At 35.0% G+C, this 25,462-nt stretch overlaps 1 protein-coding gene across 10 annotated transcripts in view; it reads left to right on the forward strand.

Annotated features, from left to right (window-relative positions):
• LOC128993297 (TLD domain-containing protein 2-like) overlaps positions 1-25,462 on the forward strand; it is a 456,668-nt gene that overhangs the window by 408,846 nt on the left and 22,360 nt on the right. The window contains exons 1-2 of one of the 10 annotated variants that reach the window (XM_054417100.1): positions 9,061-9,142; positions 23,454-23,767. The exons of 8 other annotated variants lie outside the window; for them this stretch is intronic. In XM_054417100.1, coding sequence (XP_054273075.1) covers positions 23,699-23,767 — 69 coding nt within the window. In that variant the 5' untranslated portion in view covers positions 9,061-9,142; positions 23,454-23,698. Of the gene's footprint in view, positions 1-9,060; positions 9,143-21,935; positions 22,023-23,453; positions 23,768-25,462 lie in introns of those variants that run through there. One more of the 10 variants, XM_054417103.1, reaches the window with a different exon arrangement.

Here is a 25,462-nt window from a genome sequence, read left to right on the forward strand (position 1 = left end):
CAAAATGTCAAGGATTTTGCGTAAGAGGGCGTGGTACGAACCTCTTCCGTTTTTTCGTGGCTAAGTAAAAAGCTGCAGTTACAAGTTTTCTATTTAAGTCATTGTTTAGGAAAATCTTACACGCGGAGTAATCTTAAAATTCGTGCCTATCTCGGAACACCAAATACTCCTATTTTTGCATATTTTCCCATGGATCAGATGCCATAATATGTTAAAGTATGCTTCTATTTTAAATAAAAGAGTGTATCTTACTATTTATTTGTTGCCATTTTACCAATGTTAAAACCTGAATAAAACTATATATTTATGAATTCTCGTTTGTCCTTTTAGCGATTGAGTAAAGCAATCACTATCAAATATACCTTTAGAAAACATTTATTTTATATCAGTCCACCAAAACACGAATCAAAAGCAGATAGTTAGGATTATGAGAGTTTATTTAATACAATTCAACAGCCGTACTATAGCTGGTTTAAAATTACGTGTTATATTTTAAACTAAATTGTTTACACACAACTTACTAACATTGAGAAATTAAATCTAAATCCAATTGAAATTCCCTGATAATTAATTGAAGGCAATGAAAATGTTTAAATATAAATCAAATTGAAATTCCCTGTTGATTAATTGAATGCAATGAAAATTCTAATAAAAACCTAATAAATGTCAGTGTTTGTGAAACTTCTCTCCAACGTACACAATTCACAAACTATGTACCATTTTAATAGACTATATTAAATGTCATTAAACCGATTATCATGGCTAAACAGTTTCTAACATAATCAGTTGATTTTTATTCTAAAAACAGGCACGATTGGTTTAACGATGTAGTGAACAAATTGCAATATTTCATTATTTATATGTTGTATTACAGTATACACGTGAGTAATGTGGCATAAGACAATACACATTGCAAGTTTAAGTTACCTGAACTTGAAAACTTCCAAAGTTTAAACATAAAACAGAGTCGCAATATACGTCGCCCGCAGTTCCATAGCTAACTTCACACAATACGGATGTGTATCTGGCAAGGTATTCTTGACTTGGAAGGCGCACAAGAATCGTTCCAATCTCATAATTATACTACATAGTATTTATAACATCGGCTCGTAACTTTACTGGGTGAAAAAATGTATAATCAATTATTATTTTACAGATTTCCCCCAATGGACTTAAATACAAATTCCTTATTTACTGTACTTAAAATATCAAAGATGAACATCATGAATGATGAAGCATTGATACTTGTACAGAACGTCGATTACACAAAGGAAAGTTATATCATAGACTAAATGCAGAGTGTATCGTATGTTAACAGTTTAAACACCGCTAAATGGTTCTATGGATTAAAATAAATAAAATAATATGAACTACATACAAAATGAACAGCCAAACACCACGAAATGGTTCTACTGATTAAAATAAAGAAAATAATATGAACTACATAAAAAACGAACAGCCAAACACCACGAAATGGTTCTATATGGATTAAAATAAAGAAAATAATATGAACTACATAAAAAACGAACAGCCAAACACCACGAAATGGTTCTATGGGTTAAAATAAATAAAATAATATGAACTACATAAAAAACGAACAGCCAAACACCACAAAATGGTTCTATGGGTTAAAATAATAAAGAAAATAATATGAACTACAAAAAAATGCTTCTTTAACCACTATTTGTTTTTTAAATAAACATTTTTATCTTTAAATTATTCCAATGGAGCTATATTAAACTTTGTATGTCTTTTAAGGTAGAACAGAAGTACGTTAGTAGTTGTTTCAAATTTGGAATTTCAAAATGGCCACCCACCCTCGCATGTTATACAAACTTCGCCAAATCTATCGAATTAATGCTAATCTTGTCCGGATTTTCTTCTACATTGTAGGATTCTCCACTTTGTATGCTATCCTATTTCCTAGTTAGCGGTCACGTCACCTGTCTGTGTTGTGACATGGACATTTAGTACGTTGTGTACAGGGCCATATATGACAAAAAGCTGCACTTTTTGATTGAGATATGGCACTTTCAGTGGTCATAGCTGATACCAAAAGGGAACTTTTCAGATAGGGAGCCACTTTAAATTCCGTGTAGGACACCAAAATGGCGGCCATTAAAGATGGCCGCCTTATGCCCTCGTACTGTTGCACAATATTTGTTGTATCTCAGCTTCTAATTGTCTGATTTCAATAATCTTTTTTTTATATCAAAGCCGATTTGTAGAGGAAACTTTTTTATATTTGACATTTAACTGTAAATCCTAATCGTTCTGCAGAATCTTTATAAAAACTAAAAAAATAATATTTTATGAAAGTTTTGGTCAGTAACATTATAGTTGTGCTAAAAATAATCAGATTTTTATGAAATTTGGTATAAACACGTATATCTACATTTATTCTAAACAAGTTTTTGAACCAGCATGACCGGACCATAAGAACGGCGAATTATGGGGGGTTTTATGGGGTAAAATTCGGTTTTTACCATTCTCGAACCTAAACACATACAATTTTGCAATTTCTTTCTAAACCATTATTTTTTACAGCTTAAAAAAAGAAATAATTGAGTATACTGACACTGTTGTATGCCTAACGGTTACAGAGAAAATTAAAAACAAGCGTAAATTTAAAAAAATCCCATGTTATTCTTATAGAGTAAATGGACACTGTTGTAGTTTACTTGTTTATGTTGATTAAATTGGTAAAATTTATTTATTTAATCCTATGCTACTAACGTTTGGTCAAAAAACACTATTTACCTTCCGCGTAGCAGCAAACCTAAGCACTCGTTTAATCTAATGTTATTTTTAAATTGGGAATAAATATGACTTATTTATGGAAAATTTGAGTGAAAATGTAATCAGACAAGTTGAAATTCGCTTATTAGCAGGTTTTCTGCAGGGGGGTGTTTCTATTTCATACCATTTGTTTCATTCTGTTAGAAATGTCAATAGTCAAATTGCTTAAACTATAATTATTGTGGCATTTCGCTTTTTTCGTGTCTCTAACAGTCAACTGATAAAATGTAAGTGTATTTGCTCCTATTAAAAAAATTAAACCAATTTTGAACCAAAAACAGTTTACAGCCCAATATTACTGACCTAAAAAATTATGATGAACTATTTTCTAGGGTTTTTATTGTAAGCCATAACAGAAGGTTGGATTTGGAAAACTTTTTTCAACACGAAAAATACCAGTGCACCATCATCGCTTTCTTCAAATGGCGTTCTTAGATCATGTTAGAAATCTCAGCTTTTGAAAATCCTTGAAGAAACCGTTGACCAACCACAATTTGAAGGATTTGGGGATACAATTATTTTCGATGGAGCTGCACTAGTACATGCTATTCCACCAAAAACATCACGCACCTTTGGAGAATACTGCAGTTCGGAATTCAAAAACATAATTTTCAATTATGCTGAGAGGTTCCATGTAAATAGAATACATATTTCATGGGATACTTACTCAAAAGCCTGTCTCAAGAAAGATGTTCGAAATAAGAGAGGCGTTGGTATTCGTCAGCAAGTGTCATAAAGAAATATGTTACCAATCAATTGGAGTGATTTCCTCGGCTACGATCAAAATAAGACAAAAATCTTCAAGTTACTTGGAGAACATGCACTTTCCAATTTTCAAAGGACACATATCATCACTGAGATCGATGACATTATTCGTGCGGCTCGGCCTGATGAATCTTCAATTGATGGAGTCAAATGCAAGCAACAGGAAGAAGCTGACGGCAGGACTTTCCACCACGCCAAAGACAATGTCGAACATGGAGCAAATATGTCTTTATTTTTACAGCAGATAGGCTACTGATGGTTGTTTTAGCAATATCCTTTTTCCACATCCTCAAAACTGCTGGACTTCAGGAGATGTGGGTTCTCTTTGGTGCTGGGAAGAGTCAAAGATTTATAAATATTAATGCAATATTTGAGAGTATGGGGATGGACAAAAAAAATTGTCTATGGTATGGGTGAGCACAAAGCCGTTGCATTGAGAGGTTTTCATGCATTCACAGGATCAGATGTGACGTCATAATTTTCAATTAAAGGAAAAATGACAGCTTGAACTGTGTGGAAATCATTTACTGAAGCTACTACAGCCTTTCATGCAATCTCTCTACCACAACAGTCAATTTATGACAAAACTTTACAAGTCCTGGAGAAGTTTATCTTCTTGCTTTACTACAAAGATGCTGATGATTTTTGAGTTAATGGTATTAGAAAGTTTCTCTTTACTCAAAGAATCGTGATATACAAAGTCTACCCCCAACTAGAGAGGCACTAAGGCAGCGCTGCCTTCAATCAGCATCAGGGCAGGCCAGGTTTGGGGTCGTGCATGCTCAGTGTAGGAAACACTCGACAACCGATTTTTAACCCCGTAAAACCCCCCATAATTCGCCGTTCTTATGGTCCGGTCATGCTGGTTCAAAAACTTGTTTAGAATAAATGTAGGTATACGTGTTTATACCAAATTTAATAAAAATCTGATTATTTTTAGCACAACTATAATGTTACTGACCAAAACTTTCATAAAATATTATTTTTTTAGTTTTTATAAAGATTCTACAGAACGATTAAGTTTTACAGTTAAATGTCAAATATAAAAAGTTTCCTCTACAAAACAGCTTTGATATAAAAAAAGATTATTGAAATCAGACCATTAGAAGCTGAGATACAACAAATATTGTGCAACAGTACGAGGGCATATGGCGGCCATCTTTAATGGCCGCCATTTTGTTGTCCTACACGGAATTTGAAGTGGCTCCCTATCTGAAAAGTTCCCTTTTGGTATCAGCTATGACCACTGAAAGTGCCATATCTCAATCAAAAAGTGCAGCTTTTTTTGTGTACACACCGTACTAATTATGTCGAAGACGCTTTTGTCCGTTTTATAGCTTCAGCCTTCAACGACGCACTTGGCAACGCGCTGAGTGACGCAATGTCTAGGCTTGCATATGCAATGCTGTCTCCCTGCATTGCATATTGCATACGGTAGTGTGCGAAGAGTGCTCCGTAGCAGTGGCTATACGTACTTTGATTTGAGGGATTTGCGGTCTTTTCATCTCGAGTGAACGAAATACTAAAAAAATATAATCAAGTACGGCAATTTGGGAAAGTTAAAATACTGTATGTATAGTTTGTCAAAAACGGAGATGTCCGTTGATATGTAAAATAAAATGAAACAAGTTTTAAAATACCCTCGCGGCAGCAAATCTGCAGACTAAGCGAGTTTTAATTACTCTGATTGGATTTTTACCAAAATATTTCCATAGGTCATATTTAGTCCTTATTTAAATTACATTAGATTTAACGAGATTTAGGTTTGCTGCAACGTGGAAGGAAAACAGGTTTGGTAATAATGATATTGGATAAAATAAATACATTTGCAAAATTTTATCTAAATCCACCCATAAACAAGCAAACTACAACCGTATTTTTCCGTAAAAACAGGTTACCTCCCGCTATCTCCGCGTCCCGCCACCTCCGTGTACCGCTACCTCCGAATTTCAGAGTGACACCTATAATCCTCGGTTACTTCCTGCGTTAATACTTTCCGTCCGAACCTAACCTAACCTAACCTAACTCACGGGTTAAATTTGTATTAAATCTTCCATCCACGGGGCTTCGCAGCCGTGGATACAATGACAGCTAACAACGCATGCAGTGACGGGATTATAAGGGTTACTCGAGAATTCGGAGGTGGCGGGACAGATTTGGGTTCGGAGATGGCGGAACGCGGAGATAGCGGGAGCAAACGGTAAAAACATACGAATTTAAAATGTACAGTTTTATTCCTCCATTACCCTTTTGTAATCGTACATCAAATGGTTCAATATACAAATGTATTTGTCTTCTTAACTCTGTACACGATGGCTGACATGATAATTGGGCATTTTAAAAATTGGGTACACATTTGATTAACCAATTTTGTCTTTCCATAATACCGTGTTCCCATGACAAGTGCTGATCGCGAACTCGCCCAATTTTATCCAGTGCTACACATTCAAGCCAAATATCATCAAAATCGGACCAAAATTTCTCGAGTTATCGTGTCCACGGATACATGTACGAAATGTATACATACGTACATCATACATACGTATATACGTATGAATTTTCGCTAAATTTTGGGGTCTGAAATCTAATCCCTAGATGAAATACGTAAACGGATTTGTCTACTAATACGTAATATAGATTAGTACACAAAACCAGTGAGACTACCACATACGATCTACCACACGTTATTCTACAGTTACCTATAAGGTAATAAGAAAATTAAATTTGAAACTATCCAACTAACCACAAGGACAACTTATTTAACTGTTGTTTCAAGAAACAAACTTATCACATCGAAACAATGTAATAACTCAATATCAAAGGAAAATATTTCAATGTTATAGGGTTCAATAATATGACATTGAACAAGGGACCGACTTATCATCTCTATATCCGAAGCAAAAACGTTCAAGGAAGATTATTCAGTGATACCGCTTTAGATAATGTATTTTTAAACACATTAGTTCTATTGATTTTCCATATTTTTACTATACTGTTTTCTCCATATTAAAGAAATTGTAAACTATACAATATTCATTAATCAAGGGCCATTTAATAATCAGTTAAAAATTTATTATTTTGTATCGCATGGCTGAAAGGCTACAAGAATAATTAATTGTCAACAGTGATTAAACGCAAGTGTTTACTTAAAAGAATTATTTCTGTATTGATAATCTGATTTTCCAGATTTGCAGCTCAGTAAATAACAAATGAAAATAATTGTACCAAGTAGTTTCATCATTGCATCGTGAAACAACCTTTCAATGGACATTCACCTAGAAGTCTAGAAGTGAACGGGTTTACCTTGGACGCACGGGTATATACGTGCGTACAGTCAGGTGTTGTAGGGACAAATTTAAAATTTCGCGCCTTCCCCCCCCCCCCCCCACAATTGTTGTTTATTGGTCTGTTTACACCGTAACCGGTCCTGAAATCCTGCGTCCTGTTTCGGGCGGTGTCCTTGTTTTGGAAAAATGTGCGTAGATTGTTGCGTCACTTCCCCACAAGTAATAGATTGGTTGTTTACGCTTGTAATTTTACAAACTTTGATTTTGCAGCTTGATTTCAATTGAGCTAACTGTGTTCTAAATTCCATCATTGCAGAGAGTATTATTTTGGATAAATAACCAAAAAAATTTAGTAAAGAATATAAAATATTATACTAGTGATTATGCGATTTGTTCAATTTGGTTTTACAACGTGATTTTGGTAAACAATATATTATATAATGAATTGTCTAGTTATTTTAAACCTTTGCCATTTGTAGAATATTATATTTGACAGTTTATGGACTTATTAACTTTGTAATGTTTTGAGAGCGGAAATATTTTGTCTAATGTCGTGAATATGCATTTTAAAATTACTTATGAACCAAAATATTTGCTAATATAATTGTTAATTAATGTTATAATGATTTTAGATTGAACAAAGTTTTGGTTTGACGTTTAAATTTGTAAAAAGCTCAAATTCTACTCATGATATCGGCTATTTTTATTACAATACATTATCATAATGTACTTGTAGTATTTTACAAACATTTTTCGCAATAAAGGTTTACGAAAAGCATTAAACAGTTGTGATATAATCGAAAAGCACGAGCAATTTTTTTATATATAATTGACTTTAGATGCAGCAAGTAGATTTCCCACTTAGTACAGTAAACCCAAGTCTGTTTTGGTGTGCTTCATATTCTATAATGTTTAAATTTGTTGATTTATTAATTAATTATTATTATAGTTGATTTATTAATTAATGATTTCTCAATTAATACTTTTCTCTCGTGTTATGGTTAATTTTACTGTGAGTTTAGTCCATAAGACAATCTGCAGTTTTAATAATTGATCGTTTGTTTTAGTAGTAATAACTTTAACTGAGAACTGTGTCCCTGCTTCAATATTAAGATATCGATAACCTTACCATAAGAGAATACATTACTGTAATTAGTTCAAGGGTTACCACTCATAGGTTTGATGATTAAATTCATTAGAAGTGCAAATTCCATGATTTCGTCAATGTCCTTTACTGGTTACAATATACAACGGACTGGAAAACAACAATAAATAATCCAGAACGAGCTGCTGGCCCGTACTACGTACGGGAATTTAGTAGTCAACTAAAACTGGAGTTATGTCAATATTTCCATTTCTAATCCAAGCAAAGTTAAGCGGTTAAACTTTTATTGTAAACAAAAAGCTGTCAAGATGACTTCAAATATGTAAACATTGTTATTTTCCTATTCTTTCCTTAAAAAGTCGAACAGAAAAATAATTTGCATAACATTTCCTTTGAAGACTCGGGGGCAGAGCCTTAATTTGTATACATCAGTGGTTATATAATCTTACTTGTTTCCTATAATCAATGGCAAAATCACATAATAATAAACTAACCTTATAGTTCTATAGAGTATTTTTATATTCATCCAGCTGTTAGTTAAAACAAATTATATTTCACTAAAACAAACTTAAAATGTTAAAGACAACTCTAAAAAATAAATTAGAACATATAGCATTTTACCATGTATATTTAAATAGTCTGTCATCCTCTTACCAAATAAATGAACTAATCAATGAGTATAGCATTACACATAGTATAAATAAGTCAACCCTATGCATGTCATTATTATCCAAATGCTGAATTCGTGTCACACACGCTTAATGTTTACAGCTGTTATATTAAGCAAATTATATTATGCCAAAATCTAGTTTAGAATGTTAGCGTCGGCTGCTAGACTTTTTAAAAATTTGAACTTAATTTCTAAAAAACTGGGACCCTAAATTAAAATTATGGCTTCGACATTCCCTAGTTCTCAAAATTATCTTTCTTTCAACACAAAAATCATGAAAATCCGTTGAGTGGTTGATTCAGAATCGTGAAATAAAAAAACCCTGTTACGTTTTAATATTATAGATAGATGGAGGCGTGCGGTGTGCTGTTTTTAGCACACACGCCGCTAGTTCCCGTTCCGACCACACTGAGCGCTGCTCGCAACAACCGTGGCAACAATCGAAACACGGTTCAGTTTACATCTTACTCTGTTCAAAGTGCCTTGTGTATGAAGCTAGTGTTTTTTCGGTAAATGGTGTGTGTGCTTTTGTTGGCTGTTGTTTACTTTTCGTTGTAGTTTTTATTGAAATTCTCACCATTTTGTTAGTTTTGGATTGTTTGGAGTAGTAGTCTGTGTGTTTTGACTAACACCACGTGAACTTTGGTGGTTACCATAATTGAATGTTTTTTTTAGAAAACAATGTGTCATTTCTGATATTTCTTTTGGAAGTGGCACATACCTAACAGTGTTTCCTTCTTTTATTGAACTAATTTAAATTTATTTTGCTTTAATCGTACAATTCTGTTTTTATCTGCATGACCATTTTTTCGTTTACATATTTAAATGAAATTTCTAATTACCCTTTTGTTTTTAAAATGGATCGACGAATCAATAACCCCCCCCCCCCCATTATTATGACGCTGTACGCATAGTTTTCTGCATGACCATGTGTTTTTTTTATTATTTTTTTATTGTTTGTCCAATATTTAAACGATATATCAAATCGACAGGGTTTTTCTACAACAAATTTACTTACCTATGATAAATAGGCATATCTTGTTATTATGTTTTGTTTTTTATAACTTAAATTCTATCACATCTCAATAATAATAAATCTGATTGAACGAATTAACAAACATAATTCATACTTAGACTATTTTGAATTCGTATTTTAAACAAGGTCTTTAATTAAGGTTTTACACGACAATACAACTCACGCTCATATTTCCATACTTCTTGTACAGTAACTTAACATTACAATGACAAGCTGAGGAGGAAGCCGGATCCAAGGCTTAAGCCAAGAGCTTGAATATTTATGGTAGAAAGTAGAAACTTTGCTCGGGCGACGCTGCGTCTCCTTGCAACAGGATATCGATATATCTTGAATTTTATTGAGTTAGAAAACGGGTAATTTCATAATGTATTGTATAAAAACAGTCTATTAGATATTTAAGCTATTGAAAGAGATAGATACTTAATTAAGTTTGAATCTGCCATTGAACAATTAACAACTTTTGTCATTTTTTATAGTGATTAAACTACTAATTGTATTTGACACGACAACCAACCGATCTTAAACACTGTTTACGAATCTTTGGAAGATATTATGCACCATCGGCAAAAAAAACTCATTTAAAATACACTTATATAATTGTATATTCAATTTGATATCTTATGAAAACGAGAATATGAAACCCGGGTATCAGCCGGGTCAGCTGTCTGCAAATAATGTTAACAAGCGACATTTTTTATCCGAATCAGCTGGGCACGGTTACTGTGGCTGATATTATCATATTTCCGACGCGGCATTGTTATAAATACAGAAATACTACAACAATCCAAACTTCACAAATATTTGTCATATTGAGTAAAAAACTTGTCGACTTAGTTTGTAGTGTTTATCCCATAGATCTCTATATGTATTATATAGAGATCTATGTTTTATCCACGCTCTCGGTTGTGGTTTTGGTGATGTTGTCGCACCGTCGCCATTGGCGTGGCCACCTGTTCCAATGAATACTGTATTCATTGCCTGTTCCATCCGAATCCATTGGTCGAATACCGGAATGGCAACCAGTTGTTTCACACACACGCACACACCAATACAGTACTCGCACAAATAAAAAAAAACGAAATAAATACGTTTACGCATATATTGTATCCCGCGCTCTAGACCAACTGCGTACAATCATTGAGGTTAGGTTTATACTCAATGGTACAATAAAAGCATAGAATAAACACCATAAACACCATTGGTGTTCATTTATTCTATGATACAAGTCATGTTATGTTTGACATGGGTGAGTAGGGCCTAATCACACAGGATAGTGTTTGTTGTTCACATATGAACTTTGAACTTGGAATTTCGTTCGGAATTCCCTTGTTTAACTTGTGTAGCGTCGTTTGGTGGTTGCTAGACTTAATTGTCTCTAAAATATTAATTTATAGAAAGTTTGTAGCCTCGATAGCAAGCTTTTCATTGGGATTATCAAATTTGCTATCAAGGTTGACTCGTTATCGAGGGCCTTTTTATTGAAGTATCAATGTATAGATTATCTGTGGATTTACAGTTGTTAACTTGAATAAACTTGTACATCTAATATGAATTTGTGCCGATCACTAGTATTTTTTACGTTAAGTGGTGGTGTTTTTTGGTAAAAATAAAATCTCAATTTTCATTTTGAAAACAAAAACATCAGCCAAGTTCCATTAAGAATAGCCGCGGGAGTTTAATATCACTCATTAGCAAATCTTTAGATTTGCGTAAATGTTTTTTCAACTCGGAAAAATTCCAGATGCTATTAAATTAGTTTATTCAAAATAACAATCACAGATAACCTCCAATTCAAGGGTAAAAAATACACTGAATATTTTTATTATTTTTAATAGTTAAAAGGGGTCAAAAACTGTTCTGTCAGTATGAATTGATTGGTTGCACAAATGAAACATTTAATGGGACGTACAGATTGGATTATTCGAGTTTTGCTCTCATGATGTAAATTATTTTCCAATTCACATTTGAGTTAAACGTCTTGTTACAATGTATTGTTGTAACAATGTAAACAGCTGATCTATTGCAACGTCACTTAGGCTTGGGATACCACCCGCACTAGTAAGTGTTCATGGTCCACATTAAAGGTGCATTTTCAGTTGAGCTAAACATCGCTTCAATGTAGGAGTTGGGTGCTTGTATGTCTGTAGGTGACCGATGTACCCAGAAAGCATGACCATGTGACATAACGTCGAGTATCGTGTTCCCAACAAACCTACAAAACAAACCACGCTTTAAACATATTTCCTTTGATCGTCTAGACAATGTTTGTGTCTGTTAGAAAATCTGTATTTATTGTAACTTATATAGGGTACAATTTTAATTCTTCTAATTCGAAACTATTTCAGTCAAATACCGATCTAAATATAATATTTTATAATAGAGTAATAGAGACTTAATAAAGAATAGCAAACCAAAAAAATGGCTTTATATTTTACAAAATAATTAACAGTCCAACCAAATTCAATGAAACTACCATTGCTGTTAATTTGGTAGATGTATAGAGCGCGGTATGGTATTTACTATGATATTTTTGTACTCCATTTTTTGCTAGAACATAAATAAGTTACCAATTTTTTGTACTTCTCATTTTTATTGTTTATAAATGTTAAAGCATTATATTTTACTTTAATGGTTTGTTGGTCAAAAATATTCAAACCAGTACAATTACATGCTATTTCCCAAAACATCTAGATTGTTATCGACATAATTTGTAATATTTCGTTGATCGCTTAGTCATGTAATTACGCTGAGCTGTACCAATTGTTAACGATCATTAAACTATTACTCATCTGTAAAAAGTTCAGTTGGATGTCACCGGGTTTATTGGAAAATATATTTCTAATGTGACCTACTTGATAGATGCGGTTTGACAAGGGCAAAATTTACTTACAATACTCAACGTATAAGTTGTCAGTTATCTTTTAAAATAACTTCTATTTAATGACATAATTGGCATAGCAGTCGTGTTTATGCAATATGTAAATTATTCTATATTTCATAAACCACATAGTATTAGATCTAAGCAAGGTGTAATAATACTCCCTATAGAGGTTTGGCATCATATTTTGTACAGTTTTCAGTTCCCCAAGACGTAAAATAAAAAAATTCCTTAATACTTCTATTCACTGCTTACATGAAGAAATTGAAAAGGCGATTTTTTTTCATTAGGCTACAAATTCCCAATGATTGTTTTGATTGTTGGTACAAAAAATCCTTAAACATCAATTTTGTTTTAATACATTGCAAAAATCAATCCAACTTAAAAACCGGAAATTTAATTTTTGATCAAACGCCCAAATCTTTAGATTTGTACAGGGTGATTCAAAAAGGACTTTACAACTTTGAAAATTCATATAAATCTTATTAAACAAGGTACAGAGCTGGTTTTGGTGTTGTTTTAAAGGAAAACACTTAAAGTTTTTTTACCTTAAACTAAAGATGTTCTATGTGACTTCCGTTGGATTTGGGGAAAATAATTATTTAGGTATGAAAAAAATAGTGAAAACCGTAAAAAATGTGAGAGAAATTTACAAAATTTTGAAAGTAGGGCGTTTTTTGACGGTGAAGGAGTGCGATACACCCACAACTAAACAACTTTTTAGATGTGCTAGGGAGTTGAAATTTCGCACACTAGTAGTTTTTGGTCCCAAACCACCCATAAAATTCCAAAAAGTCGCATTTTCAAATTTTAACCCCACCAAAAGTCCAAAATGGCGTACCTCTGAAAACGACAAAACACGTGTTTTTCAAACGGCTATAGCTTGAAAACGGTAAGAGCTATAAAGGATTTGAGGAAAAAACGTAGGTTCGGAATTAAATTTCCTACAAGACACCAACTATGCGTTTTTCGAAAATCGCACTCCTTCACCTTCAAAAAACGCCCTACTTTCAAAGTTTTATCAATTTCTCTCAAATTTTTAACGGTTTTCACTACTTTTTCATACCTAAATAATTATTTCCCCCAAATCCAACGGAAGTCACATAGAACATCTTATTTTAAGGTAAAAAAAAAATTTTTAAGTGTTTTCCTATAAAACAACACCAAAACTAGCTCTGTACCTTGTTTAATAAGATTTATATGAATTTTCAAAGTTGTCAAGTCCTTTTTGAATCACCCTGTATTTATTTTTACGCTTCCCATGCAGTTGCCTGTGTGGTGTTTTGTCCCTAGTTTCCTAGTTGCACAGTTTCTAGTCTCAGAGTGCAGTTACATGAACCACAGCTTCCAACTGTCGCAGACTTGCACCAATGACAAGTCGCCAGTCGCCGCCAGCTGGTGACACACCTAAACAAACGACACTGATTACCATTTGTACGTCTTGAATCTTCTAGAAATATGACGTCACAGGGTTCGTTTGCGCTTCAAAAAAATTACTCAAATGAATTGTTTCTCTGTATGTTTCGTGTACCACTGAGCTAGAGCTAGGGGGTAGCACTGAGAATTGCGATATGTTGGCCGCCATTTGTACTAGACAAGATAATACTTTTTTGAACTAAGGGATTGTGGGATTGTGCATACATACATAAATGAATGAGCCAATAAGCTAATTCCCCTAATTGGGACGTATGCTAACAAAATTGCAACGTGTAGATTTCCCTGAAGAGAACCTGGTCCTGTAACAGCCCCAGTCCGATTGGGGTTCGGCTCCCTGGACTGAAGTATCACAAAATTATTAGCAGAGTTGCCCTCTTTTGATGAAATTTGGTACAAACGTGTAAACCTACATTTATTCGATCGAGTTCGCGAACCAGCATGATCGGACTATGGAAAGGGTGGTTTAAGGGGGTTTTATGGGGAAAATATTGGTTTCCCCATTTTTTTACTCTAAAAACCTAAAAATTTGCAATTACTTTCCAAACCTTTTTGTAGAGCTCAAAAAACAAATAATTTATTTTTAGTGCTACCTCAAGTTGTATTTCTAGCTCAGTGGCAAATTTTTAGCTTTTTGAAAATAATTAAAAAACACACAGACTTGAATATGTTGCTTCTGCTTTGACGTGCTACAGATCCACAATAAAAGATCTTTTAGTTGTTCAATGAGTTGAAAGACACACGCATTTATAAATCATAGTATAAACCTCCAGTAGCTTAAGATAATGTAACATTGACTTTTACATACATAATTAGACATCTCATCTATTTAGACCAGCCTAAGCCGAATGTTAATTCAAATTGAAGATATTGAGCAATTCTGTTTTCTCCCTTAGTTTTTACTCCTGCGTTGGTTTGTGTGACAAAATAGATGCGATATACAAATTTAAGTTTGTCTGGTTAAAAATTTTGGTCTTACAAAGAAAAAATTAGTTTACAGAGCTCACTAGTTGGTCAATTCTACTTTAATTTTTACATGGAACAGCTCCAGCATGCTAAAGAAGTGTCTCAGTCAATGCCCAAAGTTTTACCTTACTCTGTGCGTAGAACCGTACTTTTGCGCTCAATTGTAGTCACTACATATAGTTGTGGTAAAGTAAAATTTGTTCAAATTGCAAACAGGCTTAACAAGTTAACGTTTCGCAACGTACTCACAGGAATGCCAACAAAAACAAACACACCCGACAAAGTTGGCAGCGTTCTGATAGGAGAGTTGGATCCCAGCCAACCAACAACTGTATGCAGGCGCGCCCAACTAACTGCTGTAAATGCGAAAACTCGTCTAAAGCAGTTCTTCAGTAATGTAGAAGTAGAGTAGTCCCCGTTGCAGCAAACCTGCAGACTAACCAAATTTAAATTTGATTGGATTTTGACTAAACATTTTCCATAAACAAGACATATTTATTCCCCATTTAAAGAACATTAGTTTTACCGAGTTATTTCAATATACAACATTATTTGTTTCTAGCTCTACACGATGGTTGTAATTTGGCACTTCCATGTTTAAAGGGTGAATACTTGAAAAAATACATTTTTAAAATTTAAACCTCCCATGACCCAATCTTGCCGATTGACGAACCTCTCAAAACATCAATATTAAAAAGTAAATCGGTCCCGGGTCTAGGTCTTACCGTGCCAATTACGGCAACAGCTACTACTCTATAGGGAAATATCTAAAAGGGCTTAAAATTTACTATATATTAGGTGTATTTTGCAATAACCAAAGTCAATTGCATTTTCGTAACGACAATAATTTAGATAATTGCATTAATAATTAGTAGACTGTCGATTATCCATCGATAACATATGGTTCATTATGGTGTGGTACGCTTACGGTTGTAATGGTGGAATAATCCAGATTCAAATTACACTAAATTTTACATAACTACCGAATTGATATGCTCAATTGCTAATATATTTACTTTAAAGGCTTCATACCAGAGCTGTTTACGATAATGTTTAATTTCACAATAAAATCTAATTTCTACCATTTTTATGTAAATGTTTTCTGAGCCACTATTTTTTAAAGGAACTCAAAGAACCCCTGTCTCCCTCCGCCACTGAAGTAATTCATTTTATGTAGATATTCGTTCAAACACGTGCACATGTCGTTGATTTTCTAACAACAATCGATAACAACCAGTTAAACTCGAATAGTTATTTTCACGAAGACTACTATAATTTTCAAGAAACCATATACAGTACCCCCAAAACGTTATTTACATACAGTGCTCCTGAAAATTATGTTAGGTTAGGATAACGAAAAGGTCTTCCTTATGTATTTTCATTGCAAGTTTCGCCAAATTCGTCCCAATCAATTGATTGAAACTAGCAGAAATTTGCTATCTGAATCGTCACATATGAAAATCTTCGCGAATCCTGTCAATTATGCACAATAGTTTCTCAATACAATGACCGGCAACTTACCGTCCCTGACACTACACACATATGGTTGTTTATGTAGGCAAACATTGACTGTAAACACACCCACTGCTGTGACCACTTAGCATAAGCACTTAGCGCCGCCTAGAGCCGTCCCCCGCACTTAGTGAGTTTACACTCGTTTTGATCTGCATTGTCATTATCATTGCTTTCGGAGACAGCAACGCCACCTAACTAAGTTTTGCTGAATATATAAGATGGGAGTTGAATGGGGTGAGAAGGTCGTCACTTCGTTACTTACTGATCAGCTGTTTAGCCAGGTTCACACATTAAACGTTCAATTATAAGGACAGCGCTAGTGTCGAGTGATCAACATGCTATTGGCTTTACTCGAAATCGAACCGGTCCGTTGAAACTCCTTCGCAATGGCACATTATTGAAGAGATTAAATATATATTTGACACATAACAGATAATTTCGATCAATTGTACATCAATCGACAATCGATATTGTGTAGTCAGTGGCTTGGGTGCACTTCCGTATCTGTTATCAAAAACAACCGAATGAAAAATTATTCGATATATCTATTATTTCATTCGATGTATCGTTTGGTTAGTTAGGTACATAACTAAACAAACGATATATCGAATTAAAAAATCGATATATCGAATAATTTTTCTTTCGGTTGTTTTTGACAAAAGATACGGAAATAGTTCGGTAGTATACGATTCGCAATCTGTGGACAGTAGTCGATTTTATTTTCAGTGTCTAGTCAGTGTTTGATACACTGGAATCACTAAATTTGTCTAGGAACATTAACAGAACACCGGGTATCGGTTGAAAATTAACATCAATAGGGCGAAAAATAATTGTTAATTAAGCTACCTGCTTACAAATAGGAAAATTGGGTTGTTCAATTGTTGAACGATGGCCAATACTTTAAGTACAGTAGGCGTACAAATCTTTCGCATAGCTATTGAGTTCACAAGGTTAAAATATAAGGGAATCTTTATGAAAACTCCACGTCTTCTACTGGCCTTTGGCTGCAATGTACACGCTTGGCCAATAATCGATTAGGTGTATTGTTGAACGCCAGCCAACTTTTGATGAACAGTAGACACTAAACATCGCCATAACGGGAATGTTGACAGTTAGTGCATCAGCATCGTTGCTGCAGCCTCGTCTACCCTCTCTCTCGCCAAGCCAAGGATGTCCGGTATAGTGTCGTGGTGTGTGATGTTGCCATCTTCATCTTCTCAGTTGGCGCTGGGATCGTGTTGAAAAACACTAGGCGGTCAATCTTTTCGTAGACGATATGGTGACGCTGTATGTAGTGACTAAACTTGAAAATCGGCCTACATTTTTAAGTGGTTGGTGCGACTGTTTTATTAATTAGTGGTTAATTAGTAACACAGAGATTAAATGGATTGTTTGCGACGTAACTTAGCGTAAAAAATGCGTAGTCCCACTTGAATTGACGTTTAAAAGGGAGTTTTATTGTGTTTCCCATATCCGTTTAGTTTACTTTTGGTTTTACAGATTCTAAATTCAGCTCTCCGGCTTTTCGTAATTTACGGGAGAGTTTACACTTTTTACATTCCTTATTTCTGCCGACAAGAAACTGAAAACAGACTAGAATTTGTATTGAGAATCTCCCTTAGTACATACATATTTTTTGCTACAGTTACCTAACAAAGCAGGCTTCTTTGCACTGATTGTAGCACGCAAAGTAGCTAATTTCTCATTTACCTACTTTTCCCGCACTCATTTTATTTTGCCGCACTCCAATATTGTAACGTAACAACACAAACCTGTGCTTTTACAAGGCACGTAATACGTGTACGCTTGAAATGAAAATAAGTTGGCAACATTTAAAGATACTACGTCCTCGATCACCTGGTGCATCGCCTTTTGGTATTGATACTACGACTTAACCTGTTGTTTCGTGTTTATGTGCAACTAATGTATGCAACGCAAAAACTATGATGAGTTAATTCCGTTTGGGTTTAACATGGCTTGATTTGTTTAGGTTAAGGATAGCTGGATCTTAAAATTGAATTGTTAAAACTAAACTTACTCACGGTAGTATTGGTATTTTTCCATGACTGAGGCCTACGGGTGAATCATAGAGTAAGAACAGCTATCAGATTGTCGTGATACGCTTTGCTTGCTCTGTGTATGACGTAGACAACAATGATAACATTTGCAGCATAGCATCACAATTGCGTATAGGTAGTTATCTGGAAACTTCCGTGCAGAGCAGTTGTATTATATTGTGTTGAACGAGTTGTCAAAATGGTCAAAGTAAGTGATTTTGATATTTGTATCTATTTTATTAATAATGTTCAATGTTAGTGCTGTTGCTGGCTTGTTTACATTATGTCGTGAAAAGTGTTTGAAATGCGTTTCTTCGAACTTTCTAGTTCACTTCACTTTCCATTTCACTTTGACCTAAATATAAATCTACTAGTTCACTTCACTTTCCATTTCACTTTGACCTAAATATAAATCTAGCCTAGTGCTACTTTCGTTGGTGAAAATATAAACAATGGTCTGCTAGTAAATGCTTCCAAATTAGTACATTACAATCAGATATTATTTTGCTATTTTTTAATGTTGCTTCTAACATTTATGAGGTACTCGTGTCTCAGCATAAAAATTTAACTAAATTATATTTTGTTCTAAAACATGCTCCAACTTAAAAATAATAATTAAGCACCTACTGTGTTGATAATGAATATTAAACTTCGTTTTTACAACTCCCAAAAGCAATAGGGGTGTTTTCCAAGTCGCATTTAAAATTTCATTCTAAACTAAATCCTTCAATTGACATTATCAAAATTATTTATCTCTAAAAACGATGCAAAGAGGTAAATTACATGTCACACCATCGTAAAATTTATTCAGATACACAATCTCTATGTTTCTTCAGATTAACATAATCTTAGGTTTCTTCAGACAATTAAAACAAATGAGCTTCCTAAATGTATTATTACTTGAATCGCCCTTCACATCTAAACTATTTACGCCAGAATCCTTGGCTGGAAGGAAGAAGATCGTCCTCACGAACACGTGCGTCCGTTGAACATCGTGTTGTTCAGCCAAGTTATTGTTAATTGCCGGGCGGGAAGACAGGAAGGTTGCAAAATGTATATTGTTGAAAATACGCCATCACCTTGAGGCCTTGGTCTGCAGGACGATATCTGGACGAAAGAGGTTGGTTTTGCAAAGTAATGTCAGAAGTTCAGGAGCTTTCTCGTCTGGAATGTGCTTACACTGATGTAATTTGAGGGATCATTGCGGGAATTCGCCATCACCATTTGTAAAACCCAAGTTTTCATGTTTTGGGATGTGGAATCTGATCCCGTCCTCGAGAGAGAATCTAAATGAGCAATATAAAGTGAATCTGAGTTCATTATACAAATTCAAATACTGTATATTGAACGAATACACAGCTGTCGTTTTAGTTCTCTTGCTGTTGGGAAACCTTGAGTCAAAACTCAAAACGTTTACCCGGAAACATTTGACAGTTAACACTTAAGTTGCGTCAAACTCGTCCTTCCTGACAGATGTTTGAGGTACAAAATTTCCAATTTGTACCTACATCCTAACTAGACACACACAGAACCTCGGATACTCTTCGCTGTGATAAAATGTATAAAAAGTGTTGGTTTTTTACTGCAGTGACTATCATTGTATACTATTGTCGAATTTTTACTATAATTAAGTTCACTTTAGAAAATTGTATTAACACTGTACTGTTCACAGTTTGAATATTCCGGGTACAGGAGATGAATGTAAACAGAGCGTGAATTGTATTGGACCGTCCACCATTTGTTTCCAACTAGCCGACACTGAATAATTAAATCCAAGTAATTGACGAGGAATAAATTAAGCTCACGTTTACACTTGTTCTCGCCAGGTGCTTTTATTATTACTTCAAAGCAGGCTTAAAAGTTTCTGCTGAAAACCTACAGAAGGAGCATTATTTTTGGAACGTATTTCCAATCGCTTTGGTCGTTCCAGCTATCCATAAACATTAGTTGCCAATTTCGTAATGGTGTTGTTATAATTTCAAATCTTTAGAGTCTCACGAACAAATTAGGCACCGATAAACTGGGTATAAAACATCCATATGAATTGATCAATCATATTAGTCTCTTTCCATACAATAAATTATCAAATTTGTCAAAACCGAGATTTTGGCTCTTAATTTTAGTTGACACTTTTCGTTTGTGCGTTTTTATAACAATTCGTGCTTAAACAAAGTGTGAATGTTACAATATTGTCCTTCCAAATAGATAACCGTATTAAAAGTCTATAATTCAATTCGTCACCCCAAAACAAATCCTAACCTTTCTTCCGGAAAAACTAAAAATGGCTGCAACATCTCGCACCTCCTGTGATATCCACCTGGGAACCTCCTGATCTTATCAAGGTCGTCCAACAGGTGCTGTAGCTGTTCCTGCCTCCGCTTTCCCGTTCCTCCTCTCCTCAGACGCACGGGTGGAAAGTTCCGGGCGGGAGTCGCGGCTGTGTGAAAGTGGCTTGGAGCGGCGGACAGAAATAGCTCTGGGTTCGCTGACCTCGTTGCTCAGTCACCTGGTCTTGTCTGTCTACAGACATCTCTCTGTTGTCCTCGACGGTATTGTCGCCGAGGGTTCATCGACAGTCAAGTTCGCATAGGTTAACAATTGGTTGTCCCGAGAACCGTTCATCACAGCTGGTAGTCTCGGGTTCAAGCTGGCTTTTGTCTGACTGCGGCTGTGGGGTTTGATTTGATGATTGCGATGGAAGTCAGTGTTGTTGATTATTCCATGGCCATGAAGGTCACTTAATGCACAATTCGTGTTTTAACCGTTGGTAATTAAAAAAATATGTGCTGAAGCTGTCTCCCTGGACGAGATGAATAGCTTGTTTGCATAACAGACTGGCGAAATTTAATATAGTCAGATTAGTATAAATTTATCTTCGTATATAAAATTGTTTTATTATAATTTCTTTGACATAGCCTCAATGACTTCTTTGGGAATTTTAAAGGATGGTTATTTCTTCAATAACTCTTCAGTATAGTTATTTTAAAGAGATTTGCCGCCGATTTTCCCATTGGATTTGGGACTTGGAACGTATAAAGCAAAGAGTGAGCGGAATCCGTAAAATAATTGACTGTCATGTTATATTTTTCTTTTCCTTTCCTTCTTTATGACAATCGGCTACAAGTCTTGGAGACATATGTACCAAGGTATGAAAATTAATATGCTGATTGCTAAACATCACGTTTGCCTCAGTGCAGACCGCAGACTGTACCAACCGGTTTCAAATGAGTATTGCGTTGTATTGCAACTGTCCAGGATTTCTTTTGCCTACGCAGCTTAGCATTGCAAGTTCCAGTTTTTGCTCCCGGTTCCTGTCTGGACCACGCGTTGATCGACTGACTAGTCATGAAAGTATCGGGATAAAGGATCAGGCCTTGGGAATACAGCCAGCGTTGCTGATGCTAATTGTATGCGATTATTCCATGCAAGCGGCAACCATAGTCATGCTTTAGTCGGTGCCTGTCGGTCTCGGAGCGCGCACCGTGTACCATGAGGGCTACGTTTCTAACGGTAAGGTGGAAATGTATTTGCTTTTTGGATGGAAATGCTTGAGATTTAGGTGTCTTTTCAAAAAGAGGGTCGCCACTGTCGGAATGTGCTCTATACAAATGAAGGTGATGTAAACAAACCTAACCTGACCTGACCTAACCTAACCTGACCTCTTGTATTGGGCAAAATTTAACAGAGATGACCTTCTTCTTAGAAAGACTCAAATGTAATGTGTTTCACCTACGATTTGGTGGTTTGAGAGTGTTTTCGTAGTATTGAACTATCTCCAGTAAAATTTACGGGATATTTTTCTTACCGTAAAGTATTATAAACGTTCTGTTGAGTTGGTGGTCATGAGTTTCTCTTTTCCAATTTTCTCGGGATCATCAGTTTTCTCGTGTTGCTGTCATTTGACTTATTGACTTCGATATAGACATTATGGAAAGTCGTTTCTTCGAGAGTAATAAAGATCATAATAGAGACATTGAACTCGGTTTCAATTTTACCCCAAGACATTTCCTTCTACTAAAACTTCTTGTGCAACCTATTTAAAAACATTTAACATTTCTGATTTTGATCAAAACTGCTAAATTTCCTATGCGATTTCTTGTCCGACGAGCTGGACGAATTAAAAATTGTTTTTGAAGATCGACTTTTGAGAACTGTCAGAAAATCCGCGAAAGTGACAAAACCGAAAGTAACAGACTGTGAAAGCGACGTTGTGGCATTCCTGGTCGTATTGGGCAGCCTTCTTTGTTGTTTCACTCAGTCTGATCCGAATTCAGAGAGTGGATTGAGAATCGTGATCCCCGTTTACGGTCGTTTCAACCATTCATCAACTCCTCACGTCCCTCATTGGCTGCCATTGTTGGTCACGTGACGTTTGGAGTGAAAATGGACATTTGGCTATAAAAGTGATTGCTATGGCGAAATCGTGCATGCATATTGTTTGGAGTACTTAACGAAATATTTCGTGTGTGCTGGACACAGTTAATTGTTACTACTTGGTATATCACATGACCTCGTGAAAAAAAAAGGTTCGAGTATGATAAATTTGCTGATTTCTGGGTACTTTTATTATTTGTATATGGTAATTTGGCTATGAATGAATACATTTTAGGATTTAGATTTAGAAGTATTAGTCCCTATTTGAAATTTTAAGTTTGAAAGTTTAGAATAAATATGTTGGTGTATCGTTTCAGACACTTTAGGTACAATATAGGTGTTTACTTTCGCTTATTCAGCAATCATCTGATTTTCTCATGTTGAAACGTTTTATTTCACCATCGCCACAACTTCCCACGGTCATGCAGATTTACCTTATCACATTGCAAACTAGTTTGCTCAACTGAATCATATCTACAGTGAATCACAGGTGTTAAACAATCCAAAAATAACAGTTGGTTTAGCCTACAGCCACAAAGCACACATTATCCGTTGGTTATCTTGCAGCTCTGCCGTGTGACTATGTTCTTCGTCCTGTCACAATCGCACACCGGAACGATCAGTTTGTCAAGATTGAACGATAGCATCTTGTGTGTCCGTCGGTTGCGATAAGGCTATTTTTCCTGTTACGAAAAATCGCGGTGAAATCTGAACTGTACGATTTAGTTCCGCCAGTGTTGTGTTGCTATTGGTCCATTCAGTCTGTGCGCTCATTGGTCCATTCGGTCTGTGTTGTGCGCTTTTTGGTCGCCATGCCGAAACCGAAAACACCCGGACAGGCCATCATGAAACTGGCGAAATATCTGAAGATGAAGACTAAGGTATGTTTTTTGTATTTGGAAATGGGATATCGATATTTATTTTGTATGATTTTATTGTATTTTGTGATCTGTGCGATTTTCCTTAAGGACCAGATTGGAAGTGTGTGTAATGTGTCCAACATTAGTGGGTACAGTTTACTCATTCAGTAAATTAAACGTTATCATACAGTTTTTCGTGCATTATTTGGCCATTAAACAAACTAGTTACAACATTTTTGGTTGTTTTTCTTCTTTAAATTAACTAACTTGCGATTTAATTATTTTATGACGTGGATGATACGACATTTTAGGTTGGTTACTGAATGTATTTTTTATGTTTTCAGAATATGTATTATTTAAGTTCAATTACCGGTCTTTAATTATTTATATTAAACACCTAGTTAAATTTGTAGAATTCTAACAACAGTATTTAAAGACTTCGCAACACCATTTACCATTCAGTAGAACTCGTAGAACTTATAGTGTAATCTACTTTTCGATCCTGGATTAATGAATGGTCATCTGTTTTATCTACATCACCAAAAGAGTTGTTAAACACTTAGGTTTCCCTCTAAATAAGCACCCATTTGTTTGAGGGTTTAGCCACAGCCTTGGAGTTAAAAGCCAATACATGTTTGCATCATGTTCCGGACGTTAGTCCCTTTATTCCGTAAACACCTTTGTTTCCTTCAATTAGTTTGCGTACTAAATTCGCCCGAATATTCTGTGTCCTTAGACATAATTGTGTAATTGTTTTCCTTCTAAAAGAAAAAAAATCTTGGAAGTTTTTACAGCCAGTTTTGTATGTGCTTTTTTAATTTATCATCTAAGCAATTAGTTTAGTGCAATTAACTGATGTTTGAACAATATTTTTAAGTAACCCCAAGATTATTATATTGGCACGTGATAATGTTTAAGCATTTTATTGTATTCTTTGTTCAAAAATCGAGATGGCATGGAATAGATAGCAACAATGTTCATGCAAATTGATCAAATCTGTTTCCATCTATGATGATCGTAGATGTCAAGGTCACGGTCATAGAGTTTTTCAAAACCAGTTTCTACATTTCCTGTAATGTTTGATGCTGAATGTCACATTTTTAAATACTCTGCAAATTGCTTCAACTGGCTGGCTGCCAGTATAATTTTATCAAAGCAGAGGAAAATCTATCGAAGAGTTGTCATGATTACTTTTCCGACTAGTAATGTTGATATTATTCAATAAACTATAGTTTATCAGGATGATTTTCATTAAGTGTGCTCAGGGTTCTGCAAAGGGTTTGAATGGATAGTGAATATTCAGAATTCCAGAGTTTTCAAGACAATTCTGTCCCACATGTCCCAGCTTGTAACTATTCATCCGATTTTAATTCCGAAATCGTACTTCGAAAGACTTCCATTCAAATTATTCCACCTTTGCCATTTCAGGAATCCTCTTCCTTGTTTTCTTCATCAAGACGTAATCCTTATTCCTTATATCCAAAGAATAGACAATGCATCAATCAATCATCCTGTTCGCTGTCGACTTATCAGTGGGTGGGTGAGTGACCTCCGGCTATCAATGATGTCACTGTTGAAGGTCAAGGTCATTTGTTGTAAACATCTCTCAGCTGGACTGAGACTCGTTCTCTCACGCTTGTTTGGTCTTCTCATGACCTTTCCCAACTTGACCAGGAATCTTTACGAGTTGCCGAAGTTTCTTCAGCATTTATTTAT

The sequence above is a fragment of the Macrosteles quadrilineatus genome, unplaced genomic scaffold (genome assembly GCF_028750875.1).
Source record: "Macrosteles quadrilineatus isolate MER2022 unplaced genomic scaffold, UCM_ALF_1.0 Scaffold_4__1_contigs__length_99947679, whole genome shotgun sequence".
NCBI classification, from domain to species: Eukaryota; Metazoa; Arthropoda; class Insecta; order Hemiptera; family Cicadellidae; genus Macrosteles; species Macrosteles quadrilineatus.